The sequence below is a fragment of the Erythrolamprus reginae genome, chromosome Z, assembly GCF_031021105.1.
Source record: "Erythrolamprus reginae isolate rEryReg1 chromosome Z, rEryReg1.hap1, whole genome shotgun sequence".
Taxonomy (NCBI): Eukaryota; Metazoa; Chordata; class Lepidosauria; order Squamata; family Dipsadidae; genus Erythrolamprus; species Erythrolamprus reginae.
In genome coordinates, this window is record NC_091963.1 from 90,964,745 (window position 1) to 90,978,128 (window position 13,384).

A 13,384-nucleotide genomic window follows, 5' to 3' on the forward strand; every position below is an offset into this window, starting at 1 on the left:
TTCAAAAAAAATCCTTTCTCATCCTCACAAAAGCATGTCATGGGCTCAGTTAGCAAAATATGCAATGATGGTTTCAGACAGGTGAGCTGTACTCAAGAATTGGTCTAGCAAATGTTTTGTATGCTCTAGTTAGCAGTGTAATATTGGCAGAGATTAGATTGATGGGTCATTCCATGTCAAGTGAACCAATGATTTTTATCTTTATATTTTAAATTATTTTGAGATTCTGTTATTTGGCAATAGTATGTCACAGAATGCAAAACATTTAGGCTGGTGCTTCTGTCCTTGTTCTAGGGTAAACACAGCGAGACCTGAGCTGCCTTCCCTCTATAAATATTGGTGGATGGGTGTGGTTTGATGGCTCAGCAGCTGCCTGCTGTGTTGAAACTTCCTGGTGAGTCAGTGGGGTAACACCTAGGATCCTTGATGTGATTGAGATATGCTGATTAGTTAATGTTTGTGGATTGGGGGTGATATCCTGAGTAGTTGGAGCTTGCAGGCTACTTAGTTGTTTTGCAATGTGTGTTCTGAGTCTGTTTTCAGTTTGTATGGCTGGGATACATTTGTTAAAAGAGGGCTGGTTTCCAGATGTCTGGTAGGCGGGAGGTATCATCATGCTTGTTCATATTTTGGGCATGTTTTTCTATCTCAATAGCTTCCATGATTATTCTTTTGCTCTAGTGTTCTGTTTTGGAAATTAATTTAGTTCTGCCAAAATCAATTTCATGTCCTGTAGTTTTGAAGTGTTGCAAAAGGGAGGAAGTTTTTTCTTTTTTTAATTAATGCATTCTTATGTTCTGCAACACATGCATTTACTCTCCTGTTAGTTTGTCCAATATATGTGGCTGGGCAGATTTTACATGGTATTTGATAAACACCCTGGTTTTCTAGCTGGATATTGTCTTTGGGGTTTCTTAGGATGATGGCTATTTTTTTATCTGTACTAAAGGCTGTCTTGATGTTGTGTTTATGGAGAATTTTGCTGATTTTATCTGTGGTGCCTTTGATGTAAGGGAGGAGGGTGATGCCGTTGTCCTGTTCTGTGTCTTGATTCTTGGGGGTGTCTCTTTTTGGATTAGGTTGGTGATTGCCTCTCTTTGGAATCCATTGGAAATTAATACATTTGTGAGACTGTGTAATTCAGTTTCAAGGCGGTCTTTGTTGGCTAGGTGTTTGGTTCTGGAGATGAGGGTCTTGGCTACGGAATTGATCTGTGCAGGTCTTGCTGTGTTCGCCCTAGAACAAGGACAGAAGCACCAGCCTGAAGATGATGACTGGGACCTTGTCAAAACATCGCCAGAAATTTCTGAATCCTACATGGGAAGAAACTCGAATATCGCAAGACCATCATACCTGTACCCGTGAAAATCTACGAAAACACACACACACACACACACATAACTGATTTTCAAAGCTTGGAAAAAGTGTGAATATTGGTGTTGCCTGCCTTTACTTTTCTCCTCATAAGTCAGGCTAGAAAAAAGACAAAGAAACAAAATAAACACCACTCTACTTGAAACTGTAGAGCCTTTCACCAGATATGTCACCAGAGTATATTTGTTAAAATTTTATCCATGCAAATGCAAACACAAAATATTAAAACGCATTTCCGAAAAAAAACATTTAATTTAAAAATTTCCCAAAATGCACATGTGCCTGCTATGTTCCTAGCCACATCTGTACCAAAATTCAAGTTGGGATTGTTATGTAATCGTATTTAGAAATATAACTATTACAGTGTCAATTTGAAAATTGGGTCATTCCGTATCAAGTGAGCCAAACATGATTTTTTTTTTACCTGACCTCTTTAGACATTTAAAAATTTTTTATGAGGTAATACTTTAGTTATTTACAAATTCTTTTAATCTTGTTTTTAACATATAATTAGGATGAGACTGTATTTAGAAAGTCACACTTGAGGATATGATCACCTTTTTTCTTTTGGTTTGTTCAATGCATTCAGGTTGAATATTTGTTTGTTTGTTTGTTAGATTTGCATGCCGCCCCTCTCCGCAGACTCGGGGCAGTTCACAACAATAACAAAAAAACAATGTATCACAAATCTAACATTAAAAAGTCTCTAAAAACCCCTTATTTAAAAAACAAGACACACACACAAACATACCATTCATAAATTATATAGGCCAGGGGAAGATGTCTCAGTTCCCCCATGCCTGATGGCAGAGGTGGGTTTTAAGAAGTTTGTGAAAGGCAAGGAGGGTGGGGGCAATCCTAATCTCTGGGGGCAGCTGGTTCCAGAGGGTTGGGGCTGCCACAGAGAAGGCTCTTCCCCTGGGTCCCGCCAGACAACATTGTTTAGAAAATGCTGAGCAAGTTGTGCTATCATGATTAAGATGTATTTATTCTGCACTTACGGTATTTGTTTTTTGTGTTTCTTTATTGTTGCAGATAAATGTTAAATTCAATATGTTGTAATTTGAAAAAAAAGGAAGAAACTCACACAAACATAAAATCAGATGATCCAAAGCTTTAAGAATCCCTGTACAAATATAACCAAGAAAACAGATAACACACATGCCTTTTTTTCACAATTTTAAAACATATGTTTTTCCACAATTGTGCATCAAAATTTTGAATTTGATTTATCCGAAAACAAAATCTAAAGAAACATAGTCTTGTGACATATCAAATGAAAACCGGTACCATTCTGAGAAAAATGATACCTCCCACTTTTTAATCTTAATTCTAGCCTGAGATATGATAAAAAATGTAAATCCATACCAGGCCAAAGTTAGCGCTTTTTCAAAACTTTAGAAGTTTTTTAAAAAATTAACTGATGAAGAAAAATATCAAAACTTTTAATTTGTAATTAACTAAAGTATTACTTCATAAAACAAAAAAAATCTAAAGACCTCAGGTAAAAAAAATATTCATATTTGAATCACTTGATATGCAATTACCCTGACTACTTTTAGTGCCTTTTTTGCAATGTTATTACAGTGGGATTTGGTATTTAGATAATTAAATATGAATACTCCAAGATCCTTGACAGAATGAGGACCATGTCCTCCAAGCTTGTATTTGGTGTTCTGATTCTTTTTGCCAGTGTTTAAGACAGAGCATTTGTTAGTTGAAATTTGAAGTTGCCACTTGCTTAATCATTCTGATACATAGCAAGGTCTTTTTGAAGGGTAGTAGCATTGTCTGTGGTGTTAAATAGTTTGACATCATTGGCGAAGAGAACACAGTTGCTTATAATGGCATTGGACCAGAATACCTTCAGGATCGTGTTCTGCTGCACGAATCCCAGCCGCCAATTAGGTCCCACAGAGTCGGCCTTCTCCAGGTCCTGTCGATTAAACAATGTTGTCTGGTGGGACCTAAGGAAAGAGCCTTCTCTGTGGCAGCCCTGGCTCTCTGGAATCAACTCCCCCCAGATTTTAGAACTGCCTCCACCCTCTCGCCTTCTGTAAGTCTCTGAAAACGCACCTATGTCACCAGGCATGGGGTAACTGATGTATCCCCTTGCTAATAAGATTTATGTATGGTATGATTGGGTTGTATGGTTATTTTTAATGATAAGGGTTTTTAGACAAAGTTTTTTAATTATTGGATTTGTTATATATTGTTCACTGTTGTTGAGAGCTGCCCGAGTCTTCAGAGAGGGGCAGCATACAAATATAAATTATTATTATTATTATTATTATTATTATTATTATTATTATTATTAAGTGATCACAAAGGTCATTTATGTAAGGTATGAAGAGCATATGTCTTAGAACGCTGCCTTGAGAGACACCACTATTGAAAGGTGCAAGATTTGATAGCAAACTCTCTATTTTAACCACATGTTGTCTGTTTGACAGGAATGCAATTATCCAATCATGTAGGAGTTCAGAGATACCATAAGATGTTAGTTTCAGAAGTAGTTTGCTGTGCAGCACTGAATCAAAGGCTTTACAAAAGTCTATGTAAATAGAATATATTGCTTTACCCTGATCGAGTTGTGCAGTCTATATGTTTTTGCAGTGTAGGGGTTACAGATTACAGGATAATGTTTTCATGAAACCAGATTGTTTGTTAGAGAGTAGGTTGTTAGTTTCTAGGAGGGTAATGGATTGGTACTGTATATGATTTATTCCATGACTTTGCAGGTGACACAACATAATAAGATTGGTCTGTAATTTTTGACATTGCTGGGATCTCCTTTTTTGAAGATAGGGATAACTTTGACTAGTGACCATAAGTTGGGTAAGAAGCTAGTCCTGAAAGATTTATCAAAGCTTATGCTTACAGGTTTGGCTAAGGCTGTTCAGCTTTCAGTTTGAAAATTACATAAATTATTATTTTGAAGATATTTTGACATGTTAGGGGTTTTGCCTTTGCTTTGCTTTTATGTAGGTTGTCGAGAAGGTGGTGGCGCTCCAGCTCCAGCGGTCCTTGGAAGAAGCCGATTATCTAGGTCCCCGACAGTCGGGTTTCAGGCCCGGTTACAGCACGGAAACCACTTTGGTCGCGTTGATGGATGATCTCTGGCGGGCCCGGGACAGGGGTTTATCCTCTGTCCTGGTGCTCCTTGACCTCTCAGCGGCTTTCGATACCATCGACCATGGTATCCTTCTGCACCGGTTGGAGGGGTTGGGGGTGGGAGGCACTGTGCTTCAGTGGTTCTCCTCCTACCTCTCTGGCCGGTCGCAGTCGGTGTTAGTGGGGGGCCAGAGGTCGACTCCTAGGTTTCTCCCTTGTGGGGTGCCTCAGGGGTCGGTCCTCTCCCCCCTGCTATTCAACATCTACATGAAACCGCTGGGCGAGATCATCCAAGGACATGGGGTGAGGTATCATCAATATGCGGATGATACCCAGCTCTACATCTCCACCCCATGCCCAGTCAACGAAGCGGCGGAAGTGATGTGCCGGTGCCTGGAGGCTGTTGGGGCCTGGATGGGTGTCAACAGACTCAAACTCAACCCGGATAAGACGGAGTGGCTGTGGGTTTTGCCTCCCAAGGACAATTCCATCTGTCCGTCCATTACCCTGGGGGGGGGAATTATTGACCCCCTCAGAGAGGGTCCACAACTTGGGCGTCCTCCTCGATCCACAGCTCACATTAGAAAAACATCTCTCAGCTGTGGCGAGGGGGGCGTTTGCCCAGGTTCGCCTGGTGCACCAGTTGCGGCCCTATCTGGACCGGGACTCACTGCTCACAGTCACTCATGCCCTCATCACCTCGAGGTTCGACTACTGTAATGCTCTCTACATGGGGCTACCTCTGAAAAGTGTTCGGAAACTTCAGATCGTGCAGAATGCAGCTGCGAGAGCAGTCAGGGGCTTACCTAGGTATGCCCATGTTTCTCCATCACTCCGCAGTCTGCATTGGCTGCCGATCAATTTCCGGTCACAATTCAAAGTGTTGGTTATGACCTTTAAAGCCCTTCATGGCACTGGACCAGAATATCTCCGAGACCGCCTACTGCCGCACGAATCCCAGCGACCGATTAGGTCCCACAGAGTGGGCCTTCTCCGGGTCCCGTCAACTAAACAATGTCGGTTGGCGGGCCCCAGGGGAAGAGCCTTCTCTGTGGCGGCACCGGCCCTATGGAACCAACTCCCCCCGGAGATTAGGATTGCCCCTACTCTTCCTGCCTTCCGTAAACTCCTTAAAACCCACCTTTGTCGTCAGGCATGGGGGAATTGAAACATCTCCCCCTGGGCATGTTTAATTTATATATGGTATGCGTGTGTGTATGTCTGTTAGTATATGGGGTCTTTTAAATCTTTAAACATTTTAAAAACTGTTGGATTATTTATGATTTGTTGTTACATGTTGTGAGCCGCCCCGAGTCTTCGGAGAGGGGCGGCATACAAATCGAATAAATAATAATAATAATAATGTATGTAAAATGATTATTCTCCTCTTTGATTCCTTTCATATTTCGTCATTTATTTTAAAGCTGGTTTCTTTAGTAGTTATATAACCATTTGCCCATCAAAATATAACATATACCATTATTTTGTTATAAACCATTCAGTAACCACAAGATAGTTAGGACATTAGGCAGATGGAGAGGTTGAAGAAAAGATATCTCAAAGATGCTTTTTCAAAAAGAGAAGCTCCTTGAATAAGAAGTGAAATGTCTTCCTAAAAGAAAAAAAACCCAATGCACTTACCTTTTGAAACAGCACCTTTGAGAAACTATGATCTGGATGTCTGAGAACTTCCACAGACATTGAAGAAAAGATACCTTGCCTATGTAGTCATTGAAGGGCATATTTGAACTGGGATTTATGATTTGTACATCGGATATTTTTTTTTTAGCCACTAGAAGTTAATTGCTGGAGTCTACTTCTTGTGATGAGCCAGCTCCTTTTATTAAAAATTATTTCACAATTAGGTAAGTTATTAAATTAATGTTTCTCAATCTTGGAAACTTTAACATGGGTGAACTTCAACTCCCAGAATTCCCTAATCAGTGTGGTAGGGAAGTGAGACAATTTAAGCTTAAATAATGATATTACTTAAGGAGAATCTGCTCCTCAGTTAGTTTTTTAAGGACATTGTTTTTTCCGTATTCCTTGGCTTTAGGTTCTAAACTAAGATGTGGACTGAGTAGGCATATAACTAAACTAGCAAGTAAATAAATTGCTTGTCTAAGCAAATGTAAAGAATCAATTAAATCCTATCCTATCCTATCCTACCCTACTCTACTCTACCTTTCTCTACTCCAACTCTACTCTAGTGTTCTAGTCCGGTCTTAGGCTCAAAGTCAGCTGGGTGACTTTAGCTCTTGGAAGAAGGCAATGACAAGGCATTTCTTTGGAGGGGGGAGAGAACCTTGCCAAGAAAGCAACAGCGTCATGTTCTCTGAGAATCAGACATTATTGAACAAAAGGGAAAAAAATACATTAGAAGAATCAAACAACTATGAGCTGTTTTAGCATTGAATAATATGGCTGTGTGAATATATTTGTACTTCTATAAAAATTATACTTACTGTTATCCAGCTAACTTGCTGTCCCATGTCTGTGAAATACAGTGTAATAATAGAAGATGCTGCAAGACTCTTTACATTAACAGAATCTTTTAAATATGGCCCATCTGAAAACAGAGCAAAAAAAGGAAACACTTAATTATATTTTGAACAATATTTATCTGTAAACATATATGAGCAGAAACAAATTCTGCTTTAAAAAAGCCTAACAAATGAAATTGCTTTTCTATGACACCAAATGAAATTGTCAAATAATGTGTGTACCAACTATGCCTAAACTGATTGCAAACATGCAGATATAGTAATTCTGCATCAGGCATACACTATTTACTTGGCTGCCTTTTAAAAAGCCATGGTATTTTCTAACTAACTGTGTTTCTCCAGAGTAAAAATGTAACCTGAGCAATAACTTAGTGCACCAGTTCTTTGTAACTTTAACAGAAGGAAGGATTATTAAAGGAAAGAGATGGTGGAATTTTGCAGGAAAGTTGGTTAAGCGAAACTACTTATTTCCTTATTAACATAGTTACATACCATCAGGCAGGGCATCAAATATCAGGTGTGGTAGGAAGACAAAAGCAACCAGAGATAAAGAAATACACAGAGGAAATTCCCAACGTGTTGTCTATAGCCTAGGTCAGTGTTTTTCAACCGGTGTGCCGCGGCACACTAGTGTGCCGCGAGACATGGTCAGGTGTGCCGCGAGGTGGCTCGCCCCCCCGCTATTGCCCCCTGCCGCCGCCGCCGCTATTGGCACCCTCCCGCAGGAGGCCGGCAAAGGTTGCTTTGAAAGTCGGCCCCCTCGCGCCCATGGCTTCTCGTTGCTTCCCCGAAAGCTGCGCATGTGTGCGCGTGCGCACCCCAAAATACCCCCGTGTGCACCCTTTTTCACGGCCGTGCGCTCCTCATCCCCCTGCCAGCCCACGGGGGGGGGGGCAGGGAGGCACCGGCAGCAGAAGGGAAGGGAGCCGCAGCCGCCCCTGCCTCCCCACGGTGCCTCCAGCCTCCTCGGCCTTTCGGCGCTGCCCCCCGCCCACCAGCCTCTCCTCCTCCACTGTCTCCTGCCTTTCGGCGTGGCTCCTCCCGCACCCGGAACGCACGCCCTGCCCGTCTCACCTTTGCCGAGAGCACTTTTGTCCCGGGCTCTCAGCAAGGGGGTTGCAGGAGAGACGAGGCAGGCGTTCTCTCAGCGGAGGCCAGCGAAAGTGATATTCAATGTCGGGGGTGCGCGGGCGGTTGCGCGCGCTCCCTACCCCCCCTGCTAGCCGCTCGGAATATTCAAAATAAGAAAAACCTTCGCCGGTGAAGGCTTTTCTTATTTTGAATATTCCGAGTGGCTTCTTCTGAGAAGAACGGAGAGAGAACGAGAGTGAGTGAGAGCAACAGACAGCAAGATAGAGAGAAAGTGAGAAAGAGAGAGAGAGAAAGGGGGGAGAGAAAGCGATAGCAAGAGAGAGAACAAGAGAGAGAAAGAGTGTGAGAAAGAAAACAAGAGAGAGAGAGAGAGAAAGCAAGAGAGAGAGAGAAAACAAGAGAGAGAAAGTGAGAAAAAGAGAGAGAAAGAGGGAGGGAGAGAAAGAGAGAGAGAGAAAGAACAAGAGAGAGAGAAAGAAAATAAGAGAGAAAAAGAGATAGCAAGAGAGCGAGAAAGCAAGAGAGACAGATAGGGAGAGGAAAGGAGAGAGAGAAATGAGAACAAAAAGGGGAGAAAAAGGAGAAATGATTGAGGCAGAGAATGAGAGGAGAGAGAAACAAAAGAGAGAGAGAGGGGTGATTCTTGAAGCATATGGTAAAAAGCACCCAAATAATAAGAAACGCCCCCCAGCCCACACCTGTTTTTGAAAAGAATAAAAGAGAAAAAATCCCAGCCCTCAACTGGTTTTGGAAATGGTTCCAGTGTGTATACACACACACACATAAGGGGGGGGAGAGAGACAGGGATGGAAAAAGAGGAGAAGTGAGAGGGAAAAGGAATGAGGGAAAAAGGGAGGAAGAGAGAGAAATGACAAACATGAGAGAGAAAAGGGGGAAAGACAGGAGAAGTACCCAGAAATGAGATATAAATTTGAGTAGGGATGATTGATGATTGACTGTATTTATAAGGGGATGTTACATGGGATTGTATATACGAGGGGGTTATGTATGTATGTATGTATGTATGTATGTATGTATGTATGTATGTATGTATTGATTGATTGATTGATTGATTTGATTTGTGTCATTTTGGTTGGTGGTGTGCCCCAGGATTTTGTAAATGTAAAAAATGTGCCGCGGCTCAAAAAAGGTTGAAAATCACTGGCCTAGGTCACCAACCTATGGTCCTTGGACCATTGGTGGTCCATGAGAAAATTTTGGTGTTTCCCAGAGAAATGTTTTTTTGCATACAGTATTTTATTTTGTACTTGTCCTCAAGCTACTGCCCCTGTGATCAATTAATCTGGTGTGCGTACTGGAACATAAGACTGCACCACCCAAATCACCCCATCCACCTGCCAACCCCCGCTCTTAAGAGTGTATAATTTCTTTAGGGTTAGGGTTAGGCATTCCCTCCTGGACCCATTTTCTTTGCTGGGGTGACCTCAGCTGGAGACACAGAGTCACCTGAGAGGCAGATGAGCTGTTCCAGCTTGGGGAAAAGAAGCGGCGCAGTCGCAGAACATTTCTGGTTAGGAAGGTGAACCTGATAGCCAGCTTAGCAGCATGAAGTGCTGCCTAGAAGGGGAGAGGCTGCTGAGGAAAATGGTACCTGGCACATGTAATGGAGGTGGCTGGCATTTTTAGGCCGGTCTGGACCAGGATGGGTGGGGGTCACTGATGGCTTTTTCGGAGAGGCCCGGCTATTGCTACATCGATGCTTTGGAGTTCACCAGGAGAGTCAAGGTCATGGGACCTAGCAAGGATTGGGACCTGTGGTGGAGGGAGAGTGCCTCTGGAGGCATTTGAGAATGGATGGGATGCACCAGAGTCACTCTGGGGGTACCTGAAGCTGTGGACAACAAAGAGGGTGAAGAGATGTTGAAGACTCTTCCTTATTCCCAGTCAGGCTTGCAGGCTCCCAGGGAGGACATGCTGCACAAGGTGGATGGGTGGGCTGTACAGGCATGGCTGAGTGCACCTTTGCTGGGGCTACGGTTTGGATTCCCTCCAAATGTGACTCCTTTCATGTAGTCTGCAGCCAGTGCAGAACTGGGCTCTTGGGAAAGTGGGTGGGTCTTAGGGTGGGCATGTCAGGCACTGCTTCCTTTGCAAATGCCCAGTCCTGTCTGCAGTCTGGGAACAAGTATTGTTACTTTTATTCTGCTCCACTTCCCTTCGTCTAATCCAGAGGAGACTTTCATGCAGATCCCTTTCATGGGCTCTCTGAGCAAGAGGCTGGGTAGGGTTCCACCCCCTTACCAAGAAAGGCTGCTACTTAATTTGCCACATAACCAACAAAACACCTGTGGCTGTTTTCCTTCCCCTTTTTGGAGGCTGGAGTGGTCTGTTGCACTCACCCTCATTCTGGACTTCCTCCTGCCCTTTGCTTCTCCTTTGCCTGCATTTTGCTCCTGGTTTGTTTTGGTTTTTAATGTATCCTTCAGAAATTACTACCTGTATCCTTAGGGCAAGGCTGTTCGTATTCAGCAACCATTGCCAAGCTCTATGCTTCATTATTGTTTTGACCATTACAACATTCACCCTGTTCTGATGATACTGATTCTCATCCAATTATTTTACTTAGTTCTCAGATGCTTTTTAAAAAATCTGTATTCAGTTGATCTGTGTTAAGTTTAACTGTATTTTTAAAATTGTTATGTTTAACGGCATCAAATAATTTTTGTTTTAGATTTGAATGGTTTCCATGATGATAATGATTGTGTTACAATTAAACAATGAGTCAGTCGAGGTGACTGGGGCACGTACTTGTCCACCTGTCTGGGAAGAGTTTGATCTGGTGACACCTGATGAAGTGGACAAGGTCATTGGAGCTGTGAGTTCTGTCTACTGGATCCGTGTCTCTCCTGGTTGGTCTTGGCCAGCAGGGAGGTGACACGGAGCTGGGCCCAGGAGATCACCAACGCTTCCTTGGGGAGGGGAGTTTTTCCAACACTCTATAAAGAAGCGCTTGTGTGCCCCCTCCTCAAGAAGCCTTCCCTGGACCCAGCTGTACTTAACAACTATCGTCCAGTCTCCAACCTTCCCTTTATGGGGAAGGTTGTTGAGAAGGTGGTGGCACTCCAGCTCCAGCGGTCCTTGGAAGAAGCCGGTTATCTAGATCCCCAGCAGTCGGGTTTCAGGCCCGGTTACAGCACGGAAACCGCTTTGGTCGCGTTGATGGATGATCTCTGGCGGGCCCGGGACAGGGGTTTATCCTCTGTCCTGGTGCTCCTCGATCTCTCAGCGGCTTTCGATACCATCGACCATGGTATCCTTCTGCACCGGTTGGAGGGGTTGGGGGTGGGAGGCACTGTGCTTCAGTGGTTCTCCTCCTACCTCTCTGGCCAGTCGCAGTCGGTGTTAGTGGGGGGTCAGAGGTCGGCTCCGAGGTCTCTCCCTTGTGGAGTGCCTCAGGGGTCGGTCCTCTCCCCCTTGCTATTTAACATCTACATGAAACCGCTGGGCGAGATCATCCAAGGACATGGGGTGAGGTATCATCCATATGCCGATGATACCCAGCTTTACATCTCCACCCCATGCCCAGTCAACGAAGCGGTGGAAGTGATGTGCCGGTGCCTGGAGGCTGTTGGGGCCTGGATGGGTGTCAACAGACTCAAACTCAACCCGGATAAGATGGAGTGGCTGTGGGTTCTGCCTCCCAAGGACAATCCCATCTGTCCGTCCATTACCCTGGGGGGGGGGAATTACTGACCCCCTCAGAGAGGGTCTGCAACTTGGGCGTCCTCCTTGATCCACAGCTCACATTAGAAAACCATCTCTCAGCTATGGCGAGGGGGGCGTTTGCCCAGGTTCGCCTGGTGCACCAGTTGCGGCCCTATCTGGACCGGGACTCATTGCTCACAGTCACTCATGCCCTCATCACCTCGAGGTTCGACTACTGTAATGCTCTCTACATGGGGCTACCTTTGAAAAGTGTTCGGAAACTTCAGATCGTGCAGAATGCAGCTGAGAGAGCAGTCATGGGCTTACCCAGGTATGCCCATGTTTCACCATCACTCCGCAGTCTGCATTGGCTGCCGATCAACTTCCGGTCACAATTCAAAGTGTTGGTTATGACCTTTAAAGCCCTTCATGGCATCGGACCAGAATATCTCCGAGACCGCCTTCTGCCGCACGAATCCCAGCGACCGATTAGGTCCCACAGAGTGGGCCTCCTCCGGGTCCCGTCAACTAAACAATGTCGGTTGGCGGGCCCCAGGGGGAGAGCATTCTCTGTGGCGGCACCGACTCTCTGGAACCAACTCCCCCCGGAGATCAGAACTGCCCCTACTCTTCCTGCCTTCCGTAAACTCCTCAAAACCCACCTTTGCCGTCAGGCATGGGGGAACTAAACATCTCCCCCTAGGCACATTTAATTTATACATGGTATGCCTGTGTGTGTGTCTGTTAGTATATGGGTTTTTTTAAATCTTTAAATATTTTAATTAATTGAATTATTTATGATTTGTTTTACACTTGTTGTGAGCCGCCCCGAGTCTTCGGAGAGGGGCGGCATACAAATCCAAATAATAAATAAATAAATAAATAAACAGCTTTTAAAGACTTTGTTATTAAATAAGCATTTGTGATGTTGTTACAATTAAATAGGCATTTATACTTTAATTATATTAAATAGGTGTATTTCACATTAATAAAATGGAAGTTTTTCTATCACTATTTTACAAATGTATTTATTTTTAGAAAAAAATCATATTAGTGATCCGCAGGACTCAAAATTATGAATTAGAGTCTGTGGGATTTAAAATTACGAACTTGGTGGTCGACAGGATTTAAAATTATTACTTTGGAGGTCCCTGCGGCCCAAAAATTTGGGGAACCCTTGTCCAGGGGTGGGCAGCAGGTAGGATAGGGTGGAACACCATTCCACCGGTGGGAATGAAGCTGCGTGTGCAACTCCAGCTGACTGGTGATAGTCACTTCCTGGATTACTGGTCTCGGCTCGGCTCTCCTTTTTTCCCCTGCTGCTGCTGCTGTGTCTGTGCTCCTCACACTTTTCCTCTTTCCTCCTTGCTGGCCCAGGATGAGCTTCCCTCTCTCCTGCCTGGTTTCCCTCCAGCCTCACATGGCTACCTCCTGGCCTGAGGTACAAGTGAACAGCATGGGTGGAAACAGCGCTGGTGGCATTCCTGCTTCTGGCGGACCCCAGTTATTATTGCCACACAACGCCTTTTCATCTCAGCTGCGGGTGGAGCAAGGGTTTCGTGAGGGGAAAAAGACCACAGCCCTGACCGCTTTGGTGCAGCTTAGTGGGGTCTCCTTTTTTTTCCTGCTGCTGC

The 13,384-nt window shown here is 44.1% G+C and overlaps 1 protein-coding gene across 1 annotated transcript in view; it reads right to left on the minus strand.

The window, feature by feature from the left end:
• The window catches only part of TECRL (trans-2,3-enoyl-CoA reductase like), a 96,415-nt gene that overhangs the window by 61,883 nt on the left and 21,148 nt on the right, over positions 1-13,384 (minus strand). Inside the window, exon 4 of the mRNA XM_070728910.1 lies at positions 6,954-7,057. Within this exon, the coding sequence (XP_070585011.1) occupies positions 6,954-7,057 (104 nt within the window). The remainder of the gene's footprint in view (positions 1-6,953; positions 7,058-13,384) is intronic.